This window comes from Bufo gargarizans, chromosome 1 (assembly GCF_014858855.1).
Source record: "Bufo gargarizans isolate SCDJY-AF-19 chromosome 1, ASM1485885v1, whole genome shotgun sequence".
NCBI lineage: Eukaryota > Metazoa > Chordata > Amphibia > Anura > Bufonidae > Bufo > Bufo gargarizans.
Window position 1 is genome coordinate 597,424,583 of NC_058080.1, and position 14,873 is coordinate 597,439,455.

Below are 14,873 nucleotides of genomic sequence, written 5' to 3' on the forward strand. Positions count from 1 at the left end.
CTTCACTCAACTGCCTGAGAACCAGGAAGTTATCAGGACATCTACTGCTGATAAGATTAAAAAAGCAAAGTGGGACAACCCCTTTAAGTACCAGGGCATCATGACGTACCGGTACGTCATGTGTCCTGAAGAGGTTAATAGAAATGTTATCTTGCAATATAGTATTCATATATAGGATAGGCCAAGAATATTCGATAAATGGGAGTTTGACATCCGGCACCCTCACAGATCAGCTGTTTTAGGAGGCCATGGCTGTGAGTGCTGCAGCGTACATTGTATCACAGCCCCAGGCCCGTTCACGTCTATGGGACTGAGTTACCAATAGGTCATGTAACCGATAAATATGATATCACTAGCCTAGAAAGAGGCCACGATGGCCACCAGAGTGCTGTGGCCTCTTCAAACAGCTGATCAGCCAGGAGTTGGACCTCATCCAAATTATAACAAATAAAGAGTTGAAATATCTCGCTTTGCATGTAATGAGTCGCTCATATGTTAGTTTCACCTTTTAAGTTGCATTACTGAAATAAATGAACTTTGCACGGTATTCTTCAAGTTTCCCCTGTATACACACCGCCTGTAGGCATGCATCCGCAGTGACATCCCGGTAGTTTGGCTGACTACCACTCAACGTGTAACAGGAATGTAACTACAGTTTTTGCCACACAATTATAAAACTGACATGACTCAAGCCTTCCTCCACTTGACAGCACTGACCAAAAGAGATTGCATAAAAACAAAAAATCAATTTTATGCACAAGCTTCATAGCCTATGCTAGGAAGCACAGAAAGACTCCAGCTTCAAATCGACAAAAGCAGTCAAATTTATCCTCAGGGAGTAACATTGTAAAGAAGGTCAAAACTGCACAGCGGCTGAATATAAACCAAATGGTCATCAGCAGCAGATAACTTCCCCACTGGACTATTTGTTCCAGGGCCAAGATCTACAAAGCCTGCTGAGCATTAAAGGGTCACTGCGCTTTCAGAAAACGTTTGAGGTGTTACAGGGGCATATCAAAAGTTTTGATCAGTGGGGGTATGAGCACCGAGACTCCCGACGATCTCTAGAATGAGGGGAGAGAAGCGATCACCTGTATATGATTTACAGTAATGTACACAAGTACATACAATAGAATCTGGTAAATCTAGGGCAATATGGCAACTTTAGTATTACGACATCGCAAGTGCGGATTTTGAATTTGACCATGTTTGACATGACAGGTCCCAAAACATTCAAACCTGCTGGATTTTTGATTGCAGGTTACATGCAATTTTATCAGTCTAGACTTAGTATTTTTTTTCTGTATAATGGGTGTTGCAAATACTAAACCGTGATAATACTCCTTAGACAATACGTCATAGCTGTGGGACTTACTGTCGCATGGCCAGGGTAGCCGTGCAGTCCTAGCCTACAGCAAACATCTTTGTGTTGTCTGACAATAATATTATAATAACAGCATAGTCATTTTGGTGTATAGTCCATATGACTGGCACTACCTCCATCATCAAAGAGCCACCACACATCAATAGTGCTTTTGCCTTGCGTCTTCTGGAACTGCAAGCTGGCATCCAAAAGTCTCTGGTCTGCAGAGTTCAGAGCAACGCCTTGACCTTTAGAGTCTGCAGAAAGAAGCAACATTTTAATAACGTCGAATAACGTTGTATGCAGAGATCTATTTAAAAAAGGAGTAACATTTTGGGGAAAATTTTTTTCGATCACACCATCCGTCATACATCTTGACCTAGCCAGAAGGTTGACAAATAAGCAGCCATATTAAAGGCTTTTCTACTTTAGAAGGTCAGTCGAGCCAGCTGGACACAGAATTGTTCTCCAAGACGACAATCTACATTTCCTACCATCATCTGGAATCCGCTACCCTTCAGCACTGGCTAAATAAAAGCAGTTTAATACTATAACAGTTCTGGAGGATGAGTGCAGCTGATGTGACTGCAAATAGTCAGCTTCATCAGCTAATGGATTGTGTAGACATACTGGTAGGTTCCAGGAGCATTAGTAATTCTAATGGTGGTAGCCGCCTTTATCGATTATGCTAGGGAACTGAATTATCAGCAATTAACTCATAACCTTAGAAGAACTGTATCATCTTCAAGAGTTTCCTAACATATGACATTAAGGGAATCTGCCACCAGTTTTCTGATGCTCTGAGGGCAGCATAAACGGATGAGAAAGACCCTGACTGCAGTGTCACTTACAATTTTTTGGGCCCAGTTATTTTCTTTAACAAAATCAGTCATGTTGAACATGGGCTGCAGTTATATTACATAGCAGAATGAGCTGAACAGAATAATATATAGTTGTATGGGAAAAGGCTCTATATAAGGGTACTTTCACACTAGCGGTTTTCTTTTCCGGCACCGAGTTCCATCAAAGGGCTCAATGCTGGAAAAGAACCGATCAGTTATATCCCTATTCAGTCTGAATGGAGAGCAATCCGTTCAGGATGCATCAGGATGTCTTCAGTTCAGTCTTCTTGACTGATCAGGCAAAAGATAAAACCGCAGCATGCTACGGTTTTATCTCCGGCCCAAAAAACGGAAGACTTGCCTGAATGCCGGATCTGGCATTTTTTTCCATAGGAATGTATTAGTGCCGGATACGGCATTCAAAATACCGGAATGCCGGATCCGTCCTTCCAGTCTGCGCATGCGCAGAAAAATAGGGTGAAAAAAATAAAAAAAATGCCGGAAAGAGATATCCGGCATTTCAATACCTTTTTTTTCCAAGACTGATCAGGATCCTGATCAGTCTTACAAAAGCCATCAGTTGGCATACGTTTTTCCGGATCCTGCAGGCAGTTCCGGCGACGGAACTGCTTGCCGTATTCACTCTGCTGCAAGTGTAAAAGTAGCCTAACCTGGAGCTGAGGACATGGGTTGCTAGATGGCCGCTAGCACATCCGCAATACCCAGTCCCCATAGCTCTGTGTGCTTTTATTGTGTTAAAAAAAAAAAAAAAAAAAAAAAAAAAAAGAGGTTCCCTCTAATGTATGCTCATTCTGGGCTTTGACCTCAAGGAGGAGATCCCATCAGTGATTGACAGCCTTCCTCTAGGTCGGTGCATACAAAGATAGCCGTCAGTCACTCTGCTCCTCCTCTATAACATGCTGCTTAATTTTCATGCATTTTCGTGGTGCCAGGTTCTCATTAAAATCCTTATTGAACAGCTCCATTGGGAGTGGAAAGTTGGAGTCTGCTTAATACAGGGCACCAGCTTGGGAGTCCTCATATTTTTGAGCTCCTGCCGCATAGACACTGTTAATGGAAGGGGAGGTGCAGCTCTCACCAGGTATTTTCATAAAATGACTGGACTAAAATGAGTAAGTGACCCGGCATTTCAATCAGAGTCTGTCGCCAGTTTATTGCCCTGTTATTATAAGGCAGCATAAAACTGATGACATATTCCCTTTAAGCATTATATTAGGAATCACTTGAAGATGTTTCTAAGGCCAGCAGTTCTTTTAAGATTACCAGGAACAAGTGCTGATCATTCAGTTCCCAAAGATAATTGATAATGGTGGCCACCACTAGGACAGCATAAAACTGGTGACAGATGCCCTTTTAATTCTCTGTACAGAATTAGAAACACATGGCTGCTTTCTTTCAGATACGTTGCTAAAACCTGTCCGTGCGCTGCGTCTGGTATTGCAGTTCAGCTCTATTGAACTTTCGTAGGTAATGGCTATAGAGTTACCTTTTCTGATGACATCCCTTAGAGATGGGCAGCACCACAGCTTACTGGTTAGCAATGTTGCATTGCAGAGCTGGATCAAAATCCACCCAAGGGTAATATCTACAAGGAGTTTGGATATCCTCCCCATGTTTGCACGAGTCAGTTCAGGTTTCCTACATAAAAGATGGGTCTCTTTCTTTGGGAGATACCTCTGTGCATATTATTTTCCAATGGGGCATTGCTACTAAGTCTCCATACCCAGTTGGTAATGTTAAAGGAGTTTTGTCACTTCAGCAAATGACATTTATCATGTAGAGAAAGTTAATACAAGCAACTTCCTAATGAATTGTGATTGTCCATATTGCCTCCTTTACTGGCTTGATTCATTTTTCCATCACATTATACACTGCTCTTTTCCAGGGGTTATGACCACCCTGAAATCCAGCAGTGGTGGATGTACTTGCACACTATAGAAAAAGGCACCAGCCTCCCTAGTGGCTGGTACCACGGGAAAGCGCACAGGCCTGGAACTTTTTCCTATAGTGTGCAAGCACGACCACCACTGCTGCAACAATGGATACGCACAGGGTATAATGAGATTGAGTAGTCATGTGTACGTGATTAATGCCATTTGCTGACGTGAGACAACCTCTTTAAAAGGAGCACCAGTACCTCCCCCTAAGCTGTAACCAGTAGGTTAAATGAAATGGAGAATGATTCGCTTAGTGTGGACAGTGATCAATGTAAGCCAAGACAATCTCTGTACAGCGCTGTAGAATAAGGCTTATTTCACACTGTCAGATCCGTCCCTGCCGGGCGCAGCCACGCGCTGCCAGCATTCCGTCCGGCCCCATTCACTATAATGGGGGCAGGTGAACCCTGCCAGCCACAACCCAACAAATATGCCGAAGAGCGACCGGAAAAATACCTCTGCGTGCACACAAATGTGAAACAAGCCTAAGCTGGCGCTATATATACAGTAAATAATACGCCCACACAAGTCCTCATAGTTATATACATGTTCAGTCTTTTTGAAGTAACTTAGATGTGAAGAATTTCAAATCTAGTTGAAACAAGCATGAATTATACAAAAGATATCAAATTCAACTTGCTTGCAGTATAAATGACACAAATAACATGAGAATGTCTGAAGATAAGCCTTCTCACAGAAAGTCACACAAAAGTTAGAAAGAGTGGAAGAACTATAAGCTGGAAAAAGAACAGTTCAAGATTAAGGAGTTACAGAGCATTAAAGATTCTTCCCAAATCTATTTCCCACAAATAACATTTGGTAATAAATGTACGATTGCTGGGGGTCTCTCTGCTGGGACCTCACGGTCAATAGAACAAAGATCTCCAGTCCCCCATTTCTGTGGCAAGGAGAAGTTGAATGGACTGGTGGTCATGCATTCAGGCTCCTTTTAAAGTGTAAGGGACTGATGGAAAACACTCAACCCCTGTTCTAGTGATCACGGGTGTCCCGGCAATCATACATTGATTAGCTATTCAGTGGATAAGTCTCTAGATGTATTTTTAAGGGCCTTTTGTACATCAGGTATGTTTTAGCCTCTACGGTATTTCATGATCAGAAAAGGAAAGATGAAAGAAACAAGACAGTACAAAAAAGAAGGAAGCTGGAAAAGAACCAAAGACAAAATTAAGGATGGCACAAAAAAAAAAAAAATATGATAATGCCTGCCTTTTTTCAACAGAGGTTGTGTAGTTTGTGCCTTTCCATCGTCTTCCTCATCTGGATATTATTTAAAAAGAAACATGAAAGTCAATGTTAATTGTGTTAACAGTCAGTGGAAATTATGAGAAAACAACTAAAAAAAATAAAAATTTAAATAAAGCACACAACATAAAGGCTACTGCACTAACCAAAACATACAGGTACTGTAGCAAATGTCTGAATCACATTTTTCTACAATGTACAGATGAAAACGAAATGATTGACTGAACAGCAAGGACTCATTTTCTGGGCTGGTGCTACAAGTCAACATTACACAACTACAGATCAGAAGAGTGTTCTGACCCAAGTGTGGAAATACTGATGTTCTAGAAACTATTCCCTCTTAGCCTGGTACTGATCCCAAAAGGGATGGGGATTGCCAAACAACTAGAATTGGTTTAATAGATAATAAGACTCGTGGAATAGCAAAACTTTATGTCATGTTTTCTGTAGAATATTAGCTGTGTACCTGCTAATTTTCCACCACAGTTCCCACAGAATTTGGATAAACCCATCAAAAATAAAGCATAAAATGGTTCCAATGTGATTTATACCTTTCCTCATCACTGGACTGGTGTCACTGGAGAAAGGCTTTGAAGACTCTGCCTTTTTACTATAGTCTACGTTCACCACTACATCTTTGGTGCCTGGAGACTTCTCTTGTGATGACAGCAGCTCCTCTGGAGAAGAAAAGAAACACCACATGAGCTTGAATAAGTAAAGAGGACTTTGTTAAATCCGAGTGACCCCCATTGACATCAGATGAGAAGTAAATAAAGTGCCTACAAAAGGAAAATAGAACCTTCTGCTTTCCCATTTATCCGAGGTCTGAAACACCACAAACCTTTCTACTAACAGGCCTATATTTTTCCTTCATACATACTAACAATGTACGCACTACTACCATAGCAGATGCAGTAGAGATTAGTAAATCCCCAACTTGGTGCAAGTTTGGAATAAAATCTGGGCCACTGCGTTCTGAAGCCACGATGACATCCACAGACTCAGGCAGCTATTGACCAGACACCATTGATTTCCACTCAGACAAGCTAAAGAGATTTGTAGTAATTAAGATTTCAATTAAAAAATGCTCCCAGGACAAACCAGAGCATAGCAGGAGCTAAAATAGTCACACATTCTGCCCCTGATCTCGACATGGTGTGTTCATCTGCACTAAAAGTCGTGCAAAGAGCAAAGTTCAACCAGTCTGGTTACATTATCGCCAAGGATTGTGAAATGGGTAGGTGTCTAAGGCTACTTTCACACTAGCGTTGTTTGCGGATCCGTCATGGATCTGCAAAAACGCTTCCGTTACAATAATACAACCGCATGTATCCGTCATGAACGGATCCGGTTGTATTATGTCTTATATAGCCATAACGGATCTGTCTTGAACACCATTGAAAGTCAATGGGGGACGGATCCGTTTTCTATTGTGCCAGATTGTGTCAGAGAAAACGGATCTGACCCTATTGACTTACATTGTGTGCCAGGACGGATCCCTTTGGTTCCGCTTAGTCAGGCGGACAGCAAAACGCCGCAGGCAGTGTTTTCGTGTCTGCCTCCAGAGTGGAATGTTTACTGAACGGAGGCAAACTGATGCATTCTGAGCAGATTCTTTCCATTCAGAATGCATTAGGGCAAAACTGATCCGTTTTGGACCGCTTGTGAGAGCCCTGAACGGATCTCACAAATGGAAAGCCAAAATGCGACTGTGAAAGTAGCCTTAGATCGACAGATAAGATAAACCTTCCTTAGTATAGATTTGCAGGGGGAACAATATCCTGCACTTTCTGAAGAAAAAAAGACAATGAAAAAAAAAACCAAGGAGAGATTCTATTCGCATACCAACACTAACCAACAGGAAATTCTTTTCTTCTCCTCCTGAGCTATAAATTAGGCTGGTAAAGAGAAATATTCCTGCAGGAAATTCTACTACATAATGTGCAGGCTGTGAGTCATCAATCTCTCTACTCATGTCTTGGTGCATCCTCATAAATGCCGTATCCTCGGCCCATTAAGTGAATACATAAGCATGGCCTACTTTATGTCTAGTGATAGAATAACCAATTATCCATCTCCAAGAAATAACCTCCCTATATAATCACATTTCTAGTGACAGTACCATAATAAGCAGCCAACTGAAACCAGTCTGTCCGGGAATGGTGTCTGACAAGGTTCAGGCTCATATGTCAATTCAAAACGGTCCCAATGTCAAACATAACATTGAAATTGCAACACCAAGAAGGAAAAGTTGTGGAATTATGGAAATCACAGGATCAACAGACATGTTAATGATAAGTAAATGATAAAAAATAAAATTAAAAACATCTTTATTTATTCAGTATTGAGTATGAGTGCAAGCCGGAAAATAAAAATAAAATAAAAATAAATCAATCACACACTTCCACAACTTGGCATGCTATTGGTGATGTTATTAATAGTTGCCTGAAGAATGTTCTTCCATGCTGAATGCAACTGGGCACACAAATCATCAAGATCCATTGTTCGCAGATCCCTTTACAATTGCATACCAATGAAGCCTGGAGGCGCTGCAGTCATGATCACATGTTTAAGACACAAAGGCAGTAAAACGACCCCTGGCGTTGTCCTGTTGAAAAATTTCTACAGGAACACTATGGATAAATGGCCACACCACTAATTCCACGATCAAATAACTTTAAAGCCGAGCTGTTAGTGTACATCAAATGAAGACTTAGTGGGGTCTATCTACCGTACATCATGCCACCATACACCATAATCCTGGGTGTAAGGACCGGCGTGACATTGCTTTCTTCATGGTGTTGCCCACATGGCCTCCATACCAATCTTTAGCCATCATTGCATTCGAGTCAAAACTGTGACTCATCACTGAAAAGGATAGACCTCCATTGCCGACTTACTGTGCTACCTTGATAGCCTTTGAGAGTTGTGGCGTGAAGTCAGTGGAACACCTGTAACTGGACTTCTGTCTCGTTTTTTAAATGTAGTGCAAACGTCTTTTGATGGTTTGTGCAGACTCTGTTTGCTGCCCCAGGCTTGGCATGTGACATCCAATTTCATTTGCAGTATACAATGGATGACTACGCTCCATTCTTGATCAATTCGTGCAGAGGTTCTCCTCGGTGCACATTTTGCTGTCATTCCAGTTTGCCATTTTTCTCCCAACCACCTGGACATGCAATGATGAAGAGTGCCGACATCTTGGCCTAGGCAAGTAGCGATAAACCAAGGTCTCTCATCTCAAGGATTCTGTCCCTATCAGTTTGCGATAACTGGCACGTCAGGAAACAGGAGGCACAGCATCATCACCCCACACTGTTTGAAACCTCAAAAATCTGATCATGTCGTGTGGGGTGATAATGCAGTGCCTCCTGTTTGCTGTCGTGCCAGTTATTGCAAATTGATAGGGACAGAATCCTTGAGCCGAGAGACCCTTGGTTTATCGCTACTTGCCTAGGCCAAAACCTCAAGAATCAGATCATGTGGCAAAAAAAAACAAAAAAAAAACGTTTCTTTCAATCTCGCTTTTATGCCCCTCTCACATGCCACAAATTGGAGAAAGGTCCTTGAAAATCCGATCTGCAAATGTAAGAAAATCCTGCTACTTCCTCAATTTGCATAACCTTATAGCTTGTCCTTCTTGATGCTGCAATTTCAATAATGAGACCTGCAATATTTTTTTTTATATCCCATATGGGCTTCTTGAAAAATGGATGGTAGGTATTTTAGCTCTATGTCTGCCATGACAAAGTCACAGCTCTATCTCAGCCTCCTTGGCATGGAAAGAATGCTGCAAATCATATGTTAAGACTAGGCCTATGGAGAAACAACTATCACCACCAAGAAGGCAGTAACATCAATAATATATGAAAGTGCCTTATTAGAGCTTATAGAGAGCATCTTGGAGAAGTGATTGCCAATGCCACATGTGCTTAGTTGACACAAAGGTGAGTCAGCAAGATGCTGAATTTTCATAAAGAAATTCTCAAATTTTGCAGCTTACACACTGCCCACTGAGCCTTATAAATGGCTGAAAGGTCTTGTTCTACAGCCTTTTTTTCCAGCAGTTATTGCATTATAATCACAGGCAGAATTAAAATGACAAGTAAACTATTTAGATTGGGAGCTCCACTGAGACAGTGTGATGCTAGTGTCACACACTAATATATATATATATATATATATATATATATATATACACACATACACACACACACACACACACACACACATATATATATATATATACGACCCTTGTGCCCTTGTTTCAGACTTCAAACCGCACCAGCAGTGTGAAGTCTGAATCGCAGTGCGGACCCATTGACTTCAAGAAGATGTTTCGGGGTCCGTGCCGCAAAAGGGAAAAGATCTTACAGATCGCTGACCCATTGAAGTCATTGGGTCCACACTGGGATGTGGCGTTTACACGGTCAGTGCCAGTGTTTTGCAGACCCACAGTTGGCGGTCAGCAACACTGGCACGGCGGTCCATGGTCATGTGAATGGGGCCTAACTAGACTTTTCTGCCATTTTTTATGTGATGTTGAGGACACCAAATCCATAGAACAGTGTGACCACAAATAATCTGAGCAGTGCAGAAACACTGAAACACGAAGTCGCACAAGTTGCTCTTTGTAGGCCCGATTTAGGAGACAAACACGTAGCAGAATAATAAGTGAATCATCAAACGTCTTCCTGGAAAAGCAGGCACAGTCGTCCAGATCAGACAATGATAGCTATAGGGAAAAACTTGCATGGTTTCTACATCATATCACGCCCATAAAACGGTCACTGCAGCCTTTTGAACACACACAATAGCTATTCTAGCCGGAAACTAGTCTTTCCTGTGGTATTTCATTCATCTATAAATAAGCCACAGATGCAGCTGCTCGTAAAGAAATCCCAGTGGATAACTATTTGCCAGGAATAAAAGAAAATGCCATAGAACTATAAATGTGTAAAGGGGCTTTTCTCTTAAACAGCTGTAGGCCTAGATTCCACATATGCAACCAGTTTTCATTATCAATTGTCTTGCAAAAAAAAACTAAAAACGCAAGTCACTAAAAAGCTGGGTAAGGCTACTTTCACACTTGCATAGTTAATTCCGGTATTGAGATTCGGTAGATTAATTAAATGGATCCATTTTGATTTTGCACATCAGGATGCATCTGATCCATTAGGATGCGGTTGTGTGAAATCACAACTGGGAAAAAAAAAAAAAAGGAAAAAAGGGATCCTTCAGTAAATGCATTGAAAGTCAGTTGGTGACTGATCCGGTTTTTTTAGGCTCCTAAAAATCACATCCGTCACCATTAACATATTGTTTTGAGTGCCGGATCTGTTTTTTTCTTCTGTTTTTATGAACAGACACAAAACCGCATCTTGCAGCGGTTTTGTATCCGGTCACAAAACAGAATTCTGCTGGAACTGAAGACATCCTGAACAGATCTCTTTCCATTCAGAATGCACGGGGACCAAACGGACACATTTTTTCCAGGACATCCTCCATGACAGCCCCACATGGAGAAGGTCTCCCCGCCCACTATTGGGACAGGAACAAAGAGGTTCAGAGAGGGGACAGAGAGGGTTCCCTGAACCTGGATACTGGCACGGGTTGGATCAGGGGGCATGTTCCTTTTCTTCCCTCTCCCGCTAAGGTGCCATGCTAAAACCCTCTAAACTGGGGGTCCCTTAGCTGTTTCCCCAGCCCCTCCAGTACCTGATGGCCAAGTGGCTATAGAAAGGTAGAGTCCAAGTAGGCCGTGGGCTGGGGAGTTGGTTGCCGTAACCCCGGAGGGGCTGTGGGCACCAGGCTTCCTACTCCTCACTAACAGACACCGGGACTGCGCACGCGGCGCAGGGCGTCTGACGTAATTTGACTCTCCTAGTATGAGTCCTGGAAGGAAGAACAGAAGCCTGGCGGCAACAGGAGGGGTAAGTGCAGGTGGTATTTAAACCTCAGGGGAGCCAGCATTAGGGTCCCCATATTATGGATACCTCAGCTATCCGCAGAGAGCAATCCCCAGAGCCTCCTGTGCAGTGACATGTAAGTAAATATCTTAGAGTAATTACCAACTAAGTTTGTGCAAAAAATAAAAAATAACACAGAAAACGACAAACTTCCCCAGTGAACAAGTCCCTGTTCACGTAAAACTAAACTGTCACAGGATATTCCATTTTCCCACTCATCTCAGCACTGTAGTTTCCCTTGTGAACTCACCCTAAGGGTTTATGCTTATGCATACACAGAAAAAAGGACAATCTCTCTGCCAAGTTCTTTTCATTTCTGACAAGACTGCCTCTCATCAGAGACAACCCCTTTCAAAAAGCAGATGCTGAGGAGTTTAGCTTATGGCCGTGGGCCCTCCTTCTAGCACCCCTGTGAAGCAGCAGATAATGGCTGCTCATGTAATACAAAGAAGGCTTGAATCCACCAGAACTGGAGCAGGTCATACAGATAAGATCTCTGGTCGGGAACATAGATGGCAAAATAGGGCCTACGGATGGAGGTTGTGTTTATGAGACAACCCCTCTAAATCTTCAACACAACCTAAGAGGGTTATTCCAGCTTTAGAAAACAAAACCAAAAACCCACTTGCCTCCTCCAATCCTATTGGTTCCAGCACAGAAGGCTCCTCTCCAAGATGCTTCCGGTTCTTGGTCTGTACACTTGCAGACGGGATCATGTGCACAGCTGTGGCCAATCACTGCTGGGTTACGTGCCGCTGATGGACACATCACAACTGAGTCCAGTGACTGGCCAGAGCGGTGCAAATGACCCCCAGCCACATGTCTACAGAGCTGGGAAATGAAGCCTCTCAGAAAGGTGCCTCTGCACTGGAAAAGTGTTAGTGTGTCATTAAATAGGTTTGTCACGTTAATAAAATCTGTGTTATAGGTGAATATGGTGACTGCTGATGGAGGGGCATGTGACCAGAAAATTCACTCAGCATCCTCCACTGTGTCTGTGAGATTACCGGCGTACAGAACCTGCGCAGGCGCTGATGACAGGTGAGGCAGAAAGACTAGTCCCGTGACTCTCCACCTGCAGCCATTTTAAAAGGGTTGTATCACAGAACACATTCTACATTTTTCAAACCAGCACCTGGATCTGAATACTTTTGTAATTGCATGCAATTAATAATTTTATAACCAGTGAGTAAATGTATCTATACAGTGCCACCTGCAGTTTTGCTCTTTTCCTTATTTTTTGGGCCGTCACATACACTCAGTTTTGATCTTCACCTGCCACCATTTATATGTTCTGTTAGAGGGAGAGTGCTGTGGCAGAAAGGACACACCTGCCAGGCTGAAGATAATCTGGAGCTCTCCGGACCCATGTGTAGACCCCTTTAATACATTCGCACCACATCTGAACGTATGCCGTATTACATTTGGCTTAATTGTGTGGAATGTTTTTGACGTCAGAATACTTAGAACACTTGTAACACTTTCATATGTACTTCTACAGTGCACATAGTTTCACCATGTAGACGCTTAGCACAAACAGCTGAGGACACACGGCAGTGAAAGGGTAGGCGAACATATCTGCCACGTCACACATTCCCGCCATTGTCTACTCGTTAGAGAGAGAAGGTAACATTTACAGTTTGTGCTGTCAGTCAGCAAAGTCTTTGTGAACCAATTCCACCCTGCCCTGCAATGAGTAACCCTCCGCTCTGCTGCTGTCGTACAGTCCTACGCCAGAAGGGCGTGGTGAAAACCCTTCAATGAGAGCACGTCCTGTCACACCTCCGTCTGACATCCCCGTCATGATCTTTGTGGTATTCTTGTCTCTACATGTCAAGACATTAGGAAAGTTTCTAGCAGCTATTTGATCAAGTCATAAACATGGTATTTGCTGGAGGGAAGGGAGAACTGAACAAACGTTTAAGCCATGAGATGCCCCAAGAATTTATCACTGATGAATAGGAGCTGAAACGATGGATAAGGGTCCATTCACACATCCGTGTGTGTTTTGTGGATCCGCAAAACACGGACAGCGGCAATGTGCGTTCCGCATTTGCCAGCACAAATAGAATATGCCTATTCTTGTCCACAATTGCAGACAAGAATAGGACATGTTCTATTTTTTTCGAGAACGGGATTGCAGACCCGGAAGTGCAGGTCCGCAATTCCGTATCCGGGCAGCACACGGTGCTGCCCCATAAAAATGAATGGGTCTGCAATTCCGTTCCGCAAAATGCGGAACGAAATTGCGGACGTGTGAATGGACCCTAATAGAGTCGAGATCACATTTTTTTTTTTTATATGGTCCTCTTTTGCATGTATGTTTTAGTCATCACATAGCCGCAGCCAGGTTATAATATAAGGTGTAAACAAGCATAAAAAAAAAAAAAGGAAGAGATCCCAGAATATTTTTAAGGTCCTGTTCAGATCATGCCAGCAGCCTCTCTCAAGCTGGTGGACCAAACATTTATACCAGTCTCGTCAATTCAGACAGGCGATATCGCTGGGCAATGATGGGTAATGGGCGTTCCCCGTCACTGGCCGCTTGTTAGGCATGTATGGAATTTTGCCATAGTCTTCTACATTCTATATAACAGCAGTAATAAATAAAAGCATACCACGCGATATTCATTTTTTTTCGTACAATCGGACTCTATGGGTAATATAACCCACTGTATCACTAGACAGTGGAATATGTCACAGACCTCCATTAAAAAGGTACACGTCGGGAGCTTTTCCCAAAGTATACATTAAATGGAGGCCATTACTGTTAACGTGGACAGGGCCTAACAAGAACTTCTCTATCCTAACGGCCTGTGGATAATTTCTGTACAGTGTACTTGGTTTATCACATATCAGACTTCCATACCTTGACCTTGGAGATGAGAAATATCTAGACCTTCTCTCAGACGAATCACAACTACACCATACTGGAAATCAAAAGCATCACTGCAGCAAAGAAATGGAAAAAAAACAAAAGGTTTAAAATACGTTTGGAGTAAGTACAATGCACTCGGCTCGTTTTGTTAATATCTTTACACGAACTACTCATTCGGCCACAGTAGACCTTCTTGCTGCATTACTGATGCCTCCAACAGAGCGCGGGTACAGAAAAATGAAAGGGTACCGTTTTATCCAACTGGATGGACTAACTGTTAGTGGATGTCCAGGTGGATATTAACCCCTTCAAGCATTATCACGTACATGTACATGATAATGTGTAAGGGACTGTATGCTGGGAGTGGGCTGCTATGCTGAGCCTGCTCTATACATAGCGGAGGCCAGCTGTACGGCAGCGACGCTGAACCCAGTCATTTAACCCCTCACATGCCACAGGCAATAGTAATCGCAGCATCTGTGGAATTAGGCAGAGGGAGGGGGCTCTGTCTTCTGATCAGCCCCCTGTAGTAAAATGCAGTGTGAGGCTCTAAGTGGTCACCACGGCAGCCTAGGGCCTGCTGAAGGTTACCACATAAAT

The 14,873-nt window shown here is 42.8% G+C and overlaps 1 protein-coding gene across 1 annotated transcript in view; it reads right to left on the reverse strand.

The window, feature by feature from the left end:
* LOC122928961 (solute carrier family 12 member 2-like) overlaps positions 1-14,607 on the reverse strand; it is a 38,314-nt gene extending 23,707 nt beyond the window's left edge. The window contains exons 1-5 of the mRNA XM_044282316.1: positions 14,600-14,607; positions 14,265-14,344; positions 5,978-6,103; positions 5,391-5,441; positions 1,498-1,620 (exon numbers count right to left, since the gene is read on the reverse strand). Of these exons, the coding sequence (XP_044138251.1) occupies positions 1,498-1,620; positions 5,391-5,441; positions 5,978-6,103; positions 14,265-14,344; positions 14,600-14,607 (388 nt within the window). The remainder of the gene's footprint in view (positions 1-1,497; positions 1,621-5,390; positions 5,442-5,977; positions 6,104-14,264; positions 14,345-14,599) is intronic.
* Between the last annotated feature and the right edge of the window lie 266 nt (positions 14,608-14,873).